Source organism: Ylistrum balloti, unplaced genomic scaffold (assembly GCF_031769215.1).
Source record: "Ylistrum balloti isolate Yb309-2 unplaced genomic scaffold, AGI_CSIRO_Ybal_v1 Utg369668, whole genome shotgun sequence".
NCBI classification, from domain to species: domain Eukaryota; kingdom Metazoa; phylum Mollusca; class Bivalvia; order Pectinida; family Pectinidae; genus Ylistrum; species Ylistrum balloti.
The window spans coordinates 2,840,685-2,859,884 of record NW_026781915.1 but is presented as its reverse complement, the minus strand read 5'-3'; the positions used below and the strand labels follow the sequence as shown (position 1 = coordinate 2,859,884).

The window sequence follows — 19,200 nt, the reverse complement described above, 5'->3', positions numbered from 1 at the left end:
AGATTTTGAAAAAAAAGTTAACCTCAGTATTTTGAAATAGAGATATTTTTTAATGTTGAACTTACTTTAGATTTCAAAATAGTTTTTATCATTAATTAAAGTCATGGATAATTTCAGATAACTTCACTTTAGTACAAATATTAAATTTTCATTTATTTACTTTATCTATTAGTCAGTAGTTAAATGGTTTGGTACTTTTTAACTTAAGAGTTAAAACTTGTAGTGAAGATTTTATTGAACAAAGCCATCAAGTAAAGCCAGCTGTGGGTGTTAACATGAAATAATATACTCAGGTTTTAAAAAAAGATGAATATACAAGACACTACTGATATTTCTGATAGCTTTTTTTTTAAGTTTCATCTGCTTTGATTATTGAACGACATGTTTGTCCCTTGTTCGTCTAGAAATTCGTAAATCTATCTGTCAATATGTTCTTGCAACAGACTGGGTCTTTATCATAGATGTAATCAATAAATATCATTGTGTTCTTTCAAACATTGCAAGCTGTTATCTGAAAAGGTTCCTCTTTCACACTTCCTGAGTACATAGGACTCACCTTAGTGTAGAAATGGAACAGTCCACTTCTGATTCAAGGGATACCATTTTTTTTTTATCCATGTTTATAATTATTAGTTACCAGAGCAATTGATAGCTATACTCTTTATCTGCTACACACAGGTATGGACAAATTGGAAATGATTTTCCATGCTGGACAAACATAGTATTATTTGAAAATTAATTATTTGAGCGGATTGGATGCATAATATGTTGCTTACATAAGTATGATCCACGCTGCATGTCATTTTGGATTTTGTTCGACACAAACATGTGGTATTATATGAAGCACCTCGGAGAACTGGTGAGACATTACTTTGATAACATATAAGTTACTACACCACACTGCTATTTCAGTATTAACTTGGAAACATAGAATATGAATGAAAGTTTATTCACTAAAGTTCTTCTTCATTGTTTGCCTGGAGTGCTATCTGTCATAAGCAGATATTTCGACATCAACTTTTATTTACATCTTTTTCTGCCTTGCACTATCATTAAACATCTTCACCCTAACAGTGTAGATAATGTGGAGGTATCTGAAAGACTGGATCAACATGCTTCCAGTTGTTGAAATGGTAAATTGCGGAATCCCATTTCAGCAATTCTTGTTCTTATATATCTGTTTGCTAAGAGTCAATATTATGATGCAGAGATACCAGGTAATGATATTTTACTCATCAAAATAGTTTTACATATTTATGTTTCATCTCTTACACAGGAGGCGGACTCCAACAATGATCAGATTGATGCTACAGAGAGTGTAATAGCTCGTGAGATTCGACTTCAGCATGAGAGGGAGGAGGAAATAGCTAAACAAAGACAAACAGAGGTTTCTCAACCCCCTCCAGTGGCCCCTACACCTGTACTTTCGGAAACCAAAATCAAGCCTGAGGAGGCGCAGGAAGTTGAATCTGATCCACAGTCAGAGATTTCATATGAGGAAGCCATTGGTGCTTACCAACATGTAGGGGAGAGTCTTATTGCAAGGGAACTTCGTGAGATCAGAGAGCGTGAGGAAGAATTGCAGAAGATGAGAGAGACTTTGTCAAAACCAAAACCTGTTAAAGAATCACCTAAACCTGTTAAAGAATCACCTATCTCCAGTTCAAAGCAGTCTGTTCAGAAAAGTACACCTCAAAAATCACAGCCTACTAAGACAAACTATTTGTCCCCAAGTGTTCAAAACAAAGTCTCTAGTCAGTCCACACCAAACAAAAGCATTCATGTAACTATGACACCACCTGTAACACCGCAGAATCAAAGTGATGCTTTTCCAACAAAATCGGAAACCCCAATCGAAAAAGAGATACGATTGGCCAGGGAGAGAGAAAATGAACTAAGACGGCAGAAAGGTCTGCCAGAGATTGCTGCTCCAGAACCGACAGTGAATGTCGAACCATCACCTGTTTCTAATGGAACTGATGAGGATTTCTTTACAACTGTGTCACCATACAGAAACCTAAGGTCATCTGAAAAATCAGCAGCCATGAGGAATTATGGGTCATCCAGATTACAACGAGAACTTGAGAAACAGCGTATCAAAGAGATGGCAATGAAACAGGAAGGAACCATCAAGTCAACTTCTGAGGATCATATACAAACTCTTAAATACACTGAGGAAAAATCGGATAAACCAGTTAAACGTAACTTTAATATTCAGCGAAGAAGTATCAGTAATATGTCTAATGATTCAGAAAAAACACCTTCTGAACATTCAGATACTGATTCTCTTAAAGACCTTCCAATCACCCCAGTAGCCTTGCCTAAGGAGGAAGTGCCCAATAGATTCAAACGCAGTATTTCAGCGGGCTCAAATTTGTTCTCATATAAAGAAACCACACAGAAGGCCGAATCGAAAATTGAAAAGGAACTCCGTGAAATGAGAGAGCGAGAAGAAGAACTAAGGTAAGTTCTCTTTTTTAGATACGGCTTAATATTTGATACCTCTTCATAAGAAATATTCTAATCATACCTGTCTACAATGATGTTAAAAAAAAACTGTCTATAAAATCTGATGTAAAGTCAAAAATATCTGTCTATGAAATGATAATGGAGAAATACCTGTCTAAAATCTGATGTTACAAAATATACCCTTTTATAAAATGAAGTTTAAAAAGTATTTATGTGGTGTCTGCAAATTCTTCTAGAGTGAAATTTGTAGTGCTTCCTATTGCATAAGGCATTGTATAATGGTCGTAAAGAAAAGTGGTCTTTATACACAGGTGGTCTTTATATACCTTATCACTGTTTTATATTGGGATGTGAAACCAGTGGACTTTATACACAGGTAGTCTTTATATACCTAATCACTGTTTTATATTGGGATGTGAAACCAAAGGCCTTTATACACAGGTAGTCTTTATATACCTAATCACTGTTTTATATTTGGATATGAAACCATTGGCCTTTATACACAGGTAGTCTTTATATATATTATTACTGATTAATACTGGCCTTCAGGTTTGACTGTGTATTGACTATTGGTTGTAATTCACAAATTCACACATTCGAGACTAAATTTTGTTCTATGTTATCAGTCTTCTGATTGTGCCCTTCTGACACTGCAGACTTTGTCAGGATGGAAAAGGTTAATTATGATCATGAAGACGGTCCATTATAGAACTGTTTAGCTACATCATGTAGGATTTTTCCTTAAGTCCATCATATAACTACATAGGATTGATCCTAAAGCTGAATACACTTGGTATATATCTGGACTTAAAGGTGTGACCATACTAACACTTAACTGCGTGTTACATCTATAATGCTTATGTATTGATTTTGGGCAATGTTGAATCATGTGTGCTTATGCATCGACAACTGTTTTTTACCTACTTACACAGAGACAACTGGTTTTTACTTACTTACACAGAGACAACTGGTTTTTACCTACTTACACAGAGACAATTGGTTTTTACCTACTTACACTTTTTTACACTGACCAACACTACTGGGGTTTTTTTATCTTTATTACATAAAGACAACTGTTTTTATCTACAAACATCAGCTACGTAGTGTTTATCATATATGTTTGCAAGTCTGTTCATTGTGATCAATTTAGGGAAAAAAAATATGAGCAATTCTAACCTACTAGCATGACTCATATCTCCTAATTTTTATCTTAAACAGATTGCAGAGAGAAAAGATTGCTGCAGACAAAAAAGCAAACACTCCAAGTTGAATGGTGACACCATGGAACTCTCATCCTGGGAAGTGACATTTTCTCTTCAAAAGGCCTCGGTGTTCATGATATATGCAATTTACATTGTTAAATTTATCAAGTTTGAGGATTTTCTTTGATGACAGAGAAAAAAATATAGCTTAAGCAAAAGTTCAATGCTGAGCATATATACAAAGCCTGGTGCTTGCCCTTCTACATTTGATAAACTGGCCGGAAGGTTGCTGAGTATTTGGGAGAAACCTATGGAGTATGTTGATTTCCTCAGTCAACCTCTCACATTCCTAAATAAGGACATTAGTCGGAAATTATTTTCAGTATATTTTCAATCATCGCAAAGAAATTTCCTTCGTGCAATGATTATGAATTTTTCTGTACATTTTTTACATGCATTTGAACAAATTATTACTTTTTCACTCATTTTAATAGCATGATGCATCATCTACATACTGTAATCTGCCAAAGGTGAAGGTGTGTCGCCTTCATAGATAGTTTTTTGAAACTTTTGAAAATTGTTAAAACCCTTTTTGTAGTCTTGATATATAAATGTAAATGAAATTCATGTAATTTTTTTTTGTGTGTTCAGTCCTCAAATATCAAACTGAGTTAAAAATCCAGGAAGTGAAATTACCTCCCCTGAAGAAATAAAACAAGTAAGATTTGTTACCTACCCTTAAGGAATAAAACATGTGATTTATCACCTCCTTGTGTAAATGCACAAGATTTCTTTTTGCTAATCCAAACCCCTAGTGCCCTAGTATTGAGGAACTTTTTTGCATTTATGTTTTGTAAAAAGAAGCCAAGAAAATGGGAGTCTTCCATGATATGCATATGTAGTCTTCACAGTTTTTCTATGCAGCCATGGTCTGTCACTATTGCAAAAACTTGTTAATAGATAATGACACTAAAAAGGAAATAGAACAAATCACCAGCATACGATGGAAGGTTAAGTATTTAATTTTTCTAGATTGTATAAGAAGTATAGCTTCTTCCTTCACTTCAATATTCACTATTTGATAAATAAATAGCAATTTAAACATACTGAATGTTCACATCATGCTGTGATAGACAAAAATACTTAGCAAATGACTACTTGTAGTGAATTATAATTTTATATATCAAACATTTAACATTAACCCCCATTAAGATTCAAATATTGACCTCAATTTTCCCAAACAGAGTGTATATATATATAAATTAGTGTTGTTACACCTTAAAGTTAATAACATTATTATCTTTCCTTTCATTATTTATTGTATATTATGTCATACTGTTGAAATTAAGACAGTGATAACCAAATCACCTGGAGAGAGCCAACAGGCTTGTAAATAGTAGCATAAAAAAAATTGTTTTGTTGATATTTCCTGTTTACGATATAGGATAGCTGTCAGACTGGACTTTTCAATGTTAATTTTACTATACAACAAGTTTGCAAAAAACAATGATAAAAAAAAAAACAAAAGCCAATCCATTCAAATTAATCTCCAAATTTTGATGTCATCTTAAATGTTATATTCAAGTTAATTTCCTGATGATTGTTTTCTTGTTTAAATAACATGTATTCCCAGTATATGTACCTGCTGTACTATAGGGCCTGGTTTTATGTATCAGTATACCTGGATTACATAAAGGATGGAAGAGACCAGATCTGACCCAGCTAATATTATAATACTGTTATCAGATACTATATTTTTCTGTTCATACTTAAAACATTACTTTGAGAACCAGAATGAGAAAAGAAAGAATATCTTTTTTTCCAATCCTGTGAATTGTTGAAATTTTAAAATACTTTTCGGTCACTGTTGGCTTGCTTATTGCTACATGCAGTACATCTGTACACAATCATATCAAAGGCTTCAAAATTGATCCTTTTGTCATAATTAATTTAAGATATGATGTCATCTTTGCCACAACTTTATTTTTGTAAGTGCCTTTTTTGCATTTCATTGATATTTTTTCTTGGTTAAGGGGAGATAACACCTGTATTAATACAGTAAATGATTAAGACTATTAGTTAGTATACAAAAGGAGATAATTATGTGGCATTTATTGGGTTTATTTCACCTATATTATGACAAGTTCTCAAAATGAAACAGTCGATATGATGTGAATGTCAGCCATCACTGTGGTCGTTTATTGATATATTTTTGTGTATATATAACGACATGATAAAATACATAAGTGAAAATTATACATCAGTATAGAATTGTACACTTGTACACATGTCTCAGATGTATGTACCTGGTAGATTGTATCACATATCAGTTCAATGTGTAACATATGAATTAGAACAAATGTTTGTGAATGCTTGAGTGATATTATATTCCAGACCTATTCGACATCACGACTGATCATCCTCAGAGTCTCGAGTGTTTGACACAATATATAGGGGACACTTTACAGATATCCCTCTGTGTAATGTGTCTCACTACTGTGTGCAGAATATTAATTTGTGATAGTGTATACTTTTATCAAGAGTGTGAAACATATCAATTTACATATAGATACTTATATTAACATGTCCAATTTAGTCATATACTATTTGTGTACAGGTATATTATAATAATATATACATTATCATCCAGTTCTTTCAAAATTTGTCAAGTCAGTTTTAATGATCCCATTAAAAATTGATATTGATTTGGACCAAGAATTAACATGACAAATCAGTGTTATCTGTGGAGTTTAAAGTGACTGGGTTTTATTGTATGTATCACATGTACATATCTACCGGTATATAGATACAAAATGTTATGTACAATGTATATTTTGTTGATCACATAATATTGAATCTTTATATTACATGACTATATTACATATATACATTTATATATATCAGAATAAAAGCCATCAAAATTGAATGTCTTAGTTTCTCTTTGTGCTTTTTTGCTAGAGATAATTGTGTAACTTGTACATCATAAGCCAAGTTATGTAATTCAGACAGCTTCTAACATTTTCTATAGAATTTTGTGATACTTGTGTGACTTTAATCTGCATCACTTCAGTACCAAAGCCATATAGTCAGATATAAAATACAATATCCATCCATATCTCTTACATTTTAATTGAAACCAGACACCTATACTGAGAAATTAGCATAAAACTATGCAAATTTTTTTAAACATTTTTCAATACAGAATGGACACCTGAACAATTTATCTCCATACTTCATATCCTGTAAGTTAAATGTATATAAAGTTTATCAGATTGTTAGGATATGTTCTTCCTGTTCACAAAGCATAACCAGAGACACTTCCCTGACTTAAGTGTGTGTTGTAGCCTATCAAATTCACCAAATAAGTAGGGCAAGGTCATATGATGTATCCTTACATACTGATCAAGGTCTTCACGAAACGTCTAGTGTTTCCTTACCTCCAGATCATGATCTTACAAAAGGTTAAATGTTTTTACAAGATAATATGATGCATCCTTATCTCCAGATCAAGGTCATCACTAGGTCATATGATGTATATTAAAATCCAGATCAATGTCATCATAAGATTACCTAGAGATCAAGTCCCATGTAAGGTCAAGGGCTGAACATCCAGATCAAAGTTAATGTTATCAAGATCAAGGTTAAATCATGCATATCCTTTACATCCAGATCATGGTCTTTAAAAGGTCATTTTGTTAATCCTTACCTCCAGGTAAAAGTCTTTACAAGAGAGCAATGGTAAATTTCAGATTAATGTAGCAACTTCTTATTATGAACCTTTGTAGATAATTAACAAATAGGAATAAAAACTACATTCATAATTTTCTCAGGTCAAAATAAAAGATTTAAGGTCAAATCACTTGTTTGCTCATCACAAATACCACGAAATGCAAAAAAAGAAAATTATTTCATATATAGGAACAATGAATTTAATGTCCAGAGTGTATCTCAACTCGTGTCAAACGTATATAAAAATAATGGAAATTTGGCACATGGCAGAACTTCAAAAAATGCCAAGTATGTTGTAACCATCAAGGTCAGTAGTTCTGTTACTGTGAAGTTGTGGTAACCTTGGACACATGATTAAAGAAAAATTCTAATTGATGCTTACGAAAATCTGATTCAAATGTACAGTGCAATTTGCTTCCATTACTACACAGCATTTCTGTCACATTAGTCAGGTCTGAAAGGACCGATTAAATCTCTATACTTTATGGAATTCTCAGTGACGATGAAATAAGAAATGGCCTTACAGGTCACTTATTCACTGTTCATAACAAACCTGACAGATGTAGGGTAGACAATTACATAATTATTTTAAGACCAGATCCACGCACATATAAATCAAGCTAGGGAAAAACAAAGGACAACTGAATAAGGTTTAATAACATTTAATGTCATAAATTATATTTCTAACCTACATAAACCATGTAGAATATTTCAAAAACAAATTCATGACTGAAAAAGGAGTAGAAATGTAAATGAAGGTGGGTCAACCAACATCAGTTTCTTAGTACAGATCAGCCTACTAAAAATATTGGTCAATTCAATTTAATAAAATATTTAACAAAATTCATATGACGAACTGTTTTTCATCATAGTTTGTTCAAACAAATGGTTTTCTTTCATAAGATAAGCAGTATCATAATCAATCTTTAAAACAGATATAGGGAGATAACTCCTCTAACACTACATGCATGTTTAACCTACTAAAAATTATAATTATATAATAATTAACTCGAACCAGATTTCTCATGCTGAGGAAATTATTTACAACTTATTTCCTTTTGCTCAAATCTTGAAAGATATTCCTATGTAACATCATATCTGGGAGATAACATGCAGTGAACCTGCAAAATTCTTATAAATATTTATCATTATGACACTGTCATGATAAGATAAATGTATGTTAATTTTTCAGTGCTGGTAAAATTTGGATTAAAAACTGACAGGAATGATAAATTATCACTGTCATTACCTGTGTGATTTCATTGACATGTATCTGTTATTCATAACAGGTATCGGTATATATAGGTCATATAATGAGGTATGGCTAGTCTTTTAGCAAAGGTAAACAGAACATTAAAGTACACTGTATAAAACATGTATTGTGGCAGTGTCCATAGTACCACTAAGAGTCGAATCTACATAACAACAGCTTAAAACAAACAAATGTTCTGCCTTTTTTTTTTTACCAGAATATTTCACTTGGAAGTTTGGAGTTAAAAAATTGAAACAATGTAAAATTCTCCTAAAAAATAAACTAGTTTGTATAAATTTTCATACACTGTTGAATCTCCCAACACAGTTAACAATAATAATGATATTACCGTTATACAGGCCATTCTTCTAAGCAGCGCATCAGTTTTACAACAAATGTACGATACATATGTATATTATGTTTGTAAATAAACTCAAAATATCAAAAAGAACATACTTGGTATCTAGAGCACTTTTTGTGTATTGCATATAATCATGGTTTTTTAAAATTCTTAATTTACAACAAGTTTGAAGTTATAAAGGCAAACATATCACATGAATACTTTCATTTTTGTGATGTAAATATTTTTCTTCTTTAGACACATCTAAAATAAGTTTTTAAAATCAGATTTTCAGAATCATGGTAAATAAAATAGTCCGTTTAACTTTTGACATAAAAACTTGTTACAACATTAAAAGACATATCCTTTTCACTGACAACTGTACACACTGTTAAAATTGTTTCAAACATAGAATGTTTTTCAAAATAAAAAATCATCTTGATGAATGCTAACAAACGTAAGGAATTCTAAATGTGTGATTTTTAAGTACATTTGTTTGCCCAACTATGCAATTTATTTCAATAACCAATTTTATACAGAACATACCAACAGAAGGTATATCAAACTGCACAGATTAAAACTTAAACCTCAACAACACTTTGTATTCATTCTCTAATAATAACATAAAACCCAGCCCCAGGTGTGGAGAACTTCAATTTATACAGAGTTGCAAGTATAGTCAGCATTAAGTTGTCATGACAATTTTCCTTTCTGTAGGTAACTGCTGAGGAGCACAGAGGGAGGTGAGAATGTAGACATTTTGTTCTCCACATGAGTCTGTCGAGTGCTGCCATCACCAAAACCTATTGAATAATATTTATACTTTAAAATCATAAGTTACTATGGTAACCAAATTTTAAAACGTATAACAGAAACCTTATGTTTCATACAACAGGCCTTACTTTTATAAAATATCATGTCTCCTTGCTTATAATATCAACAATGATATTTTTTATAATGTAGAGAATATATAGATTATGATTTGTCATGGAGTTATGAGACATACTGTACAAGAGCAGTAGCTACTGATGGATCCAGAAATATACGCCTTTATTATTCTAAGGGGTACAAAAACCCTTCTTTTTCTGTATTCTGTCTCATTAGAAACATCACTTACTTGTCGAGTAGAGATTGAGGTATTGACATGTGGCATGGAGAAGCATTCTTTCAAAACTTGATATAGGCTTGGATACATAAACCGACCCTGGCCAATCCTTGAAGAATGATATCAAATCCTGTTCTAAACTGTCAAGTATTCCCTAAAACAGAAAAGAAATCTCAGTGACACATCTTAGCATGTCAATAACAGGCTCTTTCTCTGTAATAGCATACCAGGTATGTAAGCAGAAATTTATCTTGGTCATTTAATTTTATTTTACTCAAGACACCAATAGAAACTGTCATTTTAATAACATCTCAAACATGATTAAGACATACCATAAGCTCATCAAAAATTTTTCCCTGTTCACACCATAACGTTTAAATTGGTTGTCTCCCCTTTGTCATTATGACCCAACTGACATCAAAAAGCAGACATTGCTTTCCAGCATACAATATCAGCCTTATATGTCCATTCCTATGCAATTCTAAATTACTGAAGTGAAACAACCCTTGGACATAACACATGATTTCTAACATTCTAGACAATAAGATAAGTGATAGTGATAGATATCTTAACTGCTCAACCGCCACAGCCCCCAACCCTTAGTAGGTAGTGGTGCTTATTCCATCTTTAGATCTTTTTAAAGTTCAGCATATAGAAACATGTCTTGTGGAAACACACCTTGTATTTCCTTCAATATAGAACAGGATGAATACTTACCACAGGAACACTATGTCGTTTGAAATTTTGTCTGATGTTCCTGTCAAGTCTCTGATAACACTCCTCTGCAGTATAGGCTGGATGAACTGAAAATAGGAGGGTTTCTTTATCAACAAACAACTTAAACATATTGATGATCATGAATTGTCAGCTCATAACTTTCCAAAGCAGGATATCAAACTAATACTATATGGTTTACCTGTAAATGTAGTTAACATCTTTGAGTATGCTTTTTCAATATCACACTATATACTTATAAACTACCCACGTGGTACAGTGCTCTTGAACCTGTGAAACATTCAGTACCAAATGACTGAGCCAAGCTGGAGAAGATAACTGTGATTATCTAGCAAGAGAGTAATACAAATATTGTGCTCACATTTATATCCTAAAGTACTAGTTATAAGTCCTGTAAACAACATTTTGAAATAAAACTTAGTAATACTCATGAACATTGATATAACATCGATATCACTGGGCTATGTGGAGAAAAGATGAAGGCCACTTCAACATCACTGAAGCCTAAGTTTACACGAGTCACGAACAGCACCGTAAGAGCATATACCGTAAATATGAATAAAATAAAACTTGCAGTTGTATGTAAATGTATATCCAGTAAATCTATTTAATCCAAAATTAATGTGTCACTGACAAACTAGTACTGCATCAGCGCGGTAGTTATCATTATGTTTTTTTATTTGGTTTCAGGCTGTCACAGATCAAATACTTTACATGTAAGTCCTCTTATGATGGAAAACTGTATCAAATGGCAGCAGCAATCAATTTCTATGAATTTTATTTCAACATTTCATTATAAAACCAAAAACAGCAAAGAAAGCAGCACATCTAGCTTTCTAATTCAACATACCTGTCTTGTAGACCATTACTGAAGATTTTTTTGGTTGTGGAGGATTTCAGCCCAGACATTGGGATTTGATCTAGACAACTTTTCAATGTTTTGAAATCAAAGCATTTCCTGACCATGATTCTATCTCTTTTCAAATTTGTTTTTCAGATATTTAAATCAGGTCGTAAGAGGTTGTCTTGGAATGAGACCAACTTTTCAAGAGGACCTAACCCTGAACCACCATCAATTATTGGTACATCATAGCGACATTAAAGCAGGGGAGACAACCCTGAGCCACCACAACATACCAGCCCTGTTGTCTGGTATTTCCTCCCAACTATCACTACTATCATTGAGGTCTTCCTGGTCATTTCCATTTTCAATGTGCCTGTTGTTGTCATTCATTCTTTTTCCTTCCCTTCCCTGCTGAAGAATTCGACCTTGCTCTTCCTCTGAGCTGTTCATGAAATCTTTCCATGCCTGAAGTGAAAAGAATTTTTTCTTGAAAATAAACAGTAACATATCTTTTTATCTGGTTCTCTCAAAACAATTCTTTCTTCTAAGATGATGTCTTGTTTCGCAAAATGACAATCCAAAATCAATAATAAATTAGAATGAGTTTTTTTCAGGTAAAACCAATTTTCATGATGTAATACTTATCGTAACTTCAATATGCAAATTTCATACCTGCACCCATCTTTGCAGCCTAAATATAAAAGATTAAAAAATCCTGCCCTCCCTACAGACTGATGAGCAATAAATCATAAATAAAGGGCAGATGGGCCTAAACAATGCCAACTCAACAAAAACAAACCTCAAACAATCTGAGTGGCTGAAAAGCAAGAAAAATGAGAAAACTCATCTGAACATGTCAGCCATCAGAGAGCATCATAAAGGAAAGAGGAAGGGAGATCACTCTATGTCTCTGTCATAAAGGCTCATGGGACTGTATGGAGGGCAGGATTTTTTAATCTTTTCTTTTGGCTAAAAAGATGTGTGCAGGTACTGTATGTTCATACCAAAGTTATGGTAATTATTCCTGAAATGACATTGGTATTTTAGAATAACATTCTGAACCAATATAATCAAGGATTGAAAAAATTTAATACAAATAATAACCTTCATTTTCTCATGCTCCATAAAGAGTTCAGCAAACACTGACATGCTGGGTTCACCCACTTCCATGCTTAGTTCAATGTCATCTTCCTTCTCCACCAAAGTCAACAGATGCTTCACTGAAATTTCAGTTAAATGGAATGTGACTCTTTTTGGTTTGTTTTACATTGTCATAGAGGCAATATAAGGATGACTGATTAGATTTTTTTTAAATAATGATAAAAATAGCCTGATGTAAAATTTGCATTTTTTTTTCATCTTCATATATCATCAATCTGTAATTATATGCATACCTGTCCAGGAATTCAAGTATATTGATAATGTTTCATTATTTTTCACGTCATATATACATTTACACCAAATATGTGTACTTTTTATTTTTACATATGGTTTTATCATGGTACTCACTGTTTTCACACCTCCTGGACTTCTTGACCCCTGTCTTTTTTCTGGATCCGGGATGACCATTGTCAAGTTGCAGGTTACTTGGCAGTAATTTGTTCTTATTAAATGGTTTCCGTTGACGCTTAGAGTCCTTTGCCAGCACTTCTTCTCTAACATCATTGTCTAATCTCCTTTAAATATGGAAATTAATACATATATCACAGTACAATTACACACTGAATGATCTTATGGTGGTATATTCTTGTCAACATGAATGTAATATGGGTGAAAATACTGACAATGAATAATAAATATAATCTTCCTTCTTCATCACTTTTCTTTCTTAGTCTCCAATTTGCTTCCCCCTTAACTTTTTCCTATTTATAATGTTCTAAGTTCACAGAGACTATGCGCATGTCCATATGCTAACCAACCAGGTGGTCAGGAGTCACAGTAGTAACACACTCCACCAGGATTTGATTTTCTGATCAAAGGTATAAAAGTATGGGGTCATCTGCCTGTTTACATCAGATTTACCAGTTCTGTACTCCATTTTCCTAACAAAGTAATTATGACCCCTCCCATACTTCATTCTTGGGTGATTTATAGGAGCTATTAGCTTGTTTCTGCTTTGTTGTCAAAAATAATCACAGTTTATATAATGTAAATGCTGGTAAACTGTGAGTGATGAACTTTACCAATCAATTTACACTTTATTTTGCTCAGCTCTAACATCATTTACCAAAGAGGAAGAACAATTCTAATTAAATATGACTTTTTGCATGACAGTGTCATTGGAGTGAAAGTTTATACATGAAATATATCACATAGTCTATTACAAACTTTTAATAACACTTGTCTTGAACAGCTATTTTACATTATGTATGCAGTGACCAATCTAGATCTACAGTTTATTTTCATGGGTCCATTTTAATTTCAATGCTAAAAACACATGCAACAATGAAGAGCCCAATTAAGCATTTCCAGAAATTATGGGTCCAATCAAAATTCTATGAGCACAGGACTCAGGATTCACATGTAGATGCAATTTTTATTATATTGAAGACTACCTATCCTGCTTTCACACCTGTTGCTGCAGTCAAATTTCAGAAATCAAAATAGTTCATCACATGTAATATACAAATTGCTTTCATTTAATCCATACTTTCCTTTACTCTCTAGCTGAGTTCCATGTACAATTTATTATGCAAGCATCATTTGCAATGAATCAACATGCACACGAAACTTTGTCATAAATAAAAATATTAAAACTAAATACTGGGTGCTACTAGCCTTAGGTCTTTTTTTTTTCAAAAGAATATTACTTTTAAGACTGACAGGCATAAATATCAATGTCTGGGCATATGGAGCCTGAAGCAACACTCGGGTCTCTCTGAAACCCAAGTTGACCTCCAGTAGCTATATTCTCCTTAAGATATTTAAATATTCACTCTGAAAATTTAACGAATCAACGGATATTGTTACATATTATGTTCATATGTATGCCTTTCTTTTCTGATATGTTTCTTTCAAACATCAATATGACTTATCCGAATAGCTAATGTTCATTTTATAATTAATATTACAAAATTTTACTAATTAAATCAGGATGTTATCCTTGCAACATAAGTCAATACAAATCCAAATTGATTTTTTACTCAACTAGGAGAGTAGATTGTCCATGAGTGCTGAATGTTGGTGTAATAGTGTATTTAACATGATCCGAACTTCTAAACTTGCCCCAGGACTGCTGCCGACAGATTTATCCTTAACTGGCATTTGATCATGAGTGATCTTATAATAGATCACGTGTCAGTAATGTTGTCGAGTATAAAGTCTAAAGAACTATCGTTTACCGTTTACAAATGATAATTCAACATCATATCTTCAAATCGACTAACAATTGCACATCCCTATATAACGTACTTTTCGTAATAGTAAGTTTTTTTTTCCAATAACAACACGACATGATACATTTTATCTTCTGGATTGCTCTGTGCCTCTGGTTGCCATAGTTCTGTTAATCAAGCTACTATACAGACGTGCTCAGTCTCGTCATTAGTCAAACTATATATCAAAGAGGATAGAAGCACACATTACTGAGTTTTAAAAAGTCAATGTTTCATTAGATATCAACAAGCTCCGAGGTTTGGAGCTAATAATAACTATTCGATAGATTCTCAAGCAGACCGCCTAAATTGACCTTGTGAAAATCACTTTACAACTTACTCTAAGTCGTCGCCAGAACTTTCATAAGAAAATATATTCGTTTCGTCACGCAGCACACCCATGTTGGGAAGATACCAAAGTTTCGATCGAGCACTGACCGTAAAAATATATGCCAAGCTGCAACCCTTACGGAACTTGTAGCGTTTGGAAATGTCAACCTAGTGAAAACGAGGCTGCCACAACATTGCAGTGGGGTGACGAAATAGGGGGTTGGTACAATTCTTGATATAAGATTTAAGCGGAACGAAACCGAAGTTCCTCGGATAAGTTGTTCGCTGAAAATATAATTTTTGAGTGGCACTAATGTCGACATTATTGCCCGTTTTAACAACCGAATCTAATTCATTTTGTCCAGTATCAATAAAATATATTATATTATACTGTATAAAATATTAATTTACTTTGGTAACATTTTCACATTTTGTTTAAATGCGTCGTCTCTCGTCCGTCCGTAAAAAGATACAAGAAATTTTATTATAATACAATAAAACATGTAACATTAGCTCAGAATACCTATTTTACGACAAAAGATAAAAAAAAAACACGGTCGAAAAGAAATTACTCTGATTCGAATTCAAGGTCACAGACAGGAGTCAAATGTACGTGTTAAAACAATCGAATGACTTCACTTTCTATTAACTGGAAGTCTGGAAATCGCAAAAAGTTTGTGACAAAGACTTTGACCCTTATTTCGGATAACGGGGTTAAATCTGTTTTAAACAAAACTCAAACGACTTCTTTCAATAACCGAAGGACCATGAATCACGATTATTGGTTAATAGATGTATGGCATGAAGCAGGGTAAGAAAAGAAATTAGGCCTACCTTGACCTTTATTCAATGTTCATGTAACATCTCACTAAATGAAAGGTCTAGAATGAGAATATTTTGTCGATAGAATCTTGGAATCAAACTGACAAATATTGCTGTAAGCAATGCCCTTGTCACATATTCGGGTTACAATTTAAGTGTCTACTTCATTGAGATACACTTAATATCTTCACCTGCCCATAAATTGTACCGACTGAGTTGGTCCTCAACTCGATCCATCAGTTATAGAAAAGTATACTGGATATATACTAGAGAAGTCTCACACTATCATATGTTCTTCTTTTCACACCTGAAATAGATAGCTTTATCGAGGAGTTCTTAACAATTAATGGGGATGTTGTTTTTTATTTTGTAGTCAAATAACTATTTACTTACGATGCTGAATAAGAAAAGTCTAGTTATATCAAAAGTATAATAAGAACACGCTTAAAAGATTAAGTGACATACCCCGTATCGACCAAAATAACAGGGATTTTTCCGTGAGTTCGCAATTTCTTATCACGTGTTAGTTTCTAACATGTAACCAACTTTACAGAAACTTCAGACAATGTTACAATGAATAAAATATTTTTGCATATACACGATGAAAATAAAACTGCATGTGTCCACCAAATGATGAGAAACATAACTTTTAAAATACAATATGTAACACAAACATATACATATGTTTTCCCCTGTAAAGCCTTTTTTTAAACTTTGTCCGTGATAACTAATTTCCAGTCCATTTGGAACATCACTGTTCGGCTTAAAAAGGGGAGGAAAACAATAGGTGGGTTTCTTTACATGTATATAGACATAGTAAAATCTCTAGTCATGTGGCGTGGTGGAAATCTTAAACAAAATTTAAAAATCAGTTAATAAGAACTTTTCCTGTATGTAACATACAGCAATATAATCCGAATCATTTGTTTAAGAACGATGGAGGTTACAGTAATTAATCTTCTGCCAATTCATAACACAAACATCAGGAATATACTGAATTTCAATCACTTGATAGTGATTTCATTAAAGATATAGCATTTGTTCGATTTTTACTGAAATTTTTATTTTCTGTTAAACACTTGGGTTATTTTCAAACCGTAGAGGACAGTAAATATGATATTGTAACGCCACTTTTTCACGGTTGTGTGAGTGTTACTTTTAAAATCACTTCGTACTGCAAATTTGTGTCAAGTTCTTTATCAAATATTGGTAAATTTTTAAATCAATAGGCACACAAGATCATACTTTAGAACAAATGATTCCAAATAATGGAACAGTATAATTGTAGTTTATTGTAATATACTTATGTTAAAGACCGACCAGAAGAAATAGATGAAAACCACATGTGATGCAAATAATGAAATATTCCACGATAGCCAGGTCACTATACACAGGTTTTTTGTGCAATGGACTTAGCTCAATAGTCCTTAGATCATCTTTTTTTTATGAAATACGGTAAAATAATGTAAGTTATAAAAGCCTAGATTTTACGTAAAGAAGGCTTATGGTTCGTCGAAATTGAAATGTAGTCTGATTATGCTAAAATTGATACTTTAGGGTTTTGGAAAAATGGTAAGTATAAGATATTTCTAGAAACGTTACTATGGAGATATATTGGCGATATATTCTGGACCATATGTAGTTTTCTTTTTTCCTATTGATTGTTGGGTGTTTTTTTTTTTTTTTTTTTTAACCAATTTCATTCAACGCCTTTAATTTGACAAATCAGATGGTTTAAGAATTGTAATTATGGATATGAAAATACGTTATTATTTTCCGGCAAAATGTTGGTTCTCCATTCCTTGCCATGGTAACAAAAAGAAGACCTATGTTTGGACAAAATCTTTTCCAAACTGCTATTCATAGCCTTGAAAGTTATTAACCGAATCATGACAATAGAACTGCACGCGAATGATAAGGACCATGTGCATGCAACTTTTATACCCCCGTATCGTGTAATTTATATATATATATATATAATAATGGCATGTAGAAACTCAAGATGACCATTCTGTTTCGTTATGTTCCACGTAAGGTCGTTTTCTTGTGAAACCTGCTGCTCTCGTGGCAGTTGACTGTGCGATTATTTTCGAATAAAAAGGATTGTTATGACAATCGATAGTGGTCCGTGCGGGATAGTATTCTAGTAAATTAAGCTGTTGTGTCCATTGGTCAAAGTGTTCCGTGTCGGATAATTTGTGTTCTATATCGGATAGTTTTCTAATAGTGTTCCATGTCGGATAGTTTTCTAATAGTGTTCTATGTCGGATAGTTTTCTAATAGTGTTCTATGTCGGATAGTTTTCTAATAGTGTTCTATGTCGGATAGTTTCTAATAGTGTTCTATGTCGGATAGTTTTCTAATAGTGTTCTATGTCGGATAGTTTTCTAATAGTGTTCTATGTCGGATAGTTTTCTAATAGTGTTCTATGTCGGATAGTTTCTAATAGTGTTCTATGTCGGATAGTTTTCTAATAGTGTTCTATGTCGGATAGTTTTCTAATAGTGTTCTATGTCGGATAGTTTTCTAATAGTGTTCCATGTTTTATAGTTTTCTGATAGTGTTCTATGTCGGATAGTTTTCTAATAGTGTTCCATGTCGGATAGTTTTCTAATAGTGTTCTATGTCGGATAGTTTTCTAATAGTGTTCCATGTTTTATAGTTTTCTGATAGTGTTCTATGTCGGATAGTTTCTAATAGTGTTCCATGTCGGATAGTTTCTAATAGTGTTCCATGTCGGATAGTTTCTAATAGTGTGCTATGTCGGATAGTTTCTAATAGTGATCTATGTTGAATAGTTTCTAATAGGGCTATGTTGGCTAGTTTTCTAGTAAAACAGGCTGATGTGACGACAGATCCAGTTCTGTGTGAGGTATAACAGGTTGTCGTTGCTGAGAGTTGTGTTCCCAGGCTGGGATAGTTTTGTAGCAAAATAGACTTAAATGTGACGATCTCAGCGGCCAGTTGTTCAAGTCCGATAACTCTGGAGATATTTTTG

General features: G+C 32.9%; 2 protein-coding genes across 2 annotated transcripts in view; one reads left to right on the top strand and one right to left on the bottom strand.

Moving 5' to 3' along the window:
• LOC132561569 (titin-like) overlaps positions 1-3,755 on the top strand; it is a 130,975-nt gene extending 127,220 nt beyond the window's left edge. The window contains exons 17-18 of the mRNA XM_060226259.1: positions 1,277-2,463; positions 3,688-3,755. Of these exons, the coding sequence (XP_060082242.1) occupies positions 1,277-2,463; positions 3,688-3,739 (1,239 nt within the window). The 3' untranslated portion in view covers positions 3,740-3,755. The remainder of the gene's footprint in view (positions 1-1,276; positions 2,464-3,687) is intronic.
• Positions 3,756-8,046: 4,291 nt separating this feature from the next.
• LOC132560518 (R3H domain-containing protein 4-like) lies at positions 8,047-15,557 on the bottom strand. The gene is made up of 7 exons (XM_060225190.1): positions 15,391-15,557; positions 13,186-13,352; positions 12,781-12,896; positions 11,970-12,141; positions 10,815-10,900; positions 10,110-10,251; positions 8,047-9,795 (listed from the first exon to the last, which is right to left on the bottom strand). The coding sequence occupies exons 1-7, from the start codon at positions 15,450-15,452 to the stop codon at positions 9,686-9,688; spliced, it is 855 nt and encodes a 284-aa protein (XP_060081173.1). The 5' UTR covers positions 15,453-15,557; the 3' UTR covers positions 8,047-9,685.
• Positions 15,558-19,200: the final 3,643 nt, after the last annotated feature.

Coding starts and splice junctions, on each gene's coding strand:
- LOC132560518 (XM_060225190.1), bottom strand. CDS start 15,452: ATGGGTGTGCTGCGTGACGAAACGAATATATTTTCTTATGAAAGTTCT. Junction 13,353..15,390: donor AGTTCTGGCGACGACTTAGA/GTAAGTTGTAAA, acceptor CCATATTTAAAG/GAGATTAGACAATGATGTTA. Junction 12,897..13,185: donor GTCCAGGAGGTGTGAAAACA/GTGAGTACCATG, acceptor CTGAAATTTCAG/TGAAGCATCTGTTGACTTTG.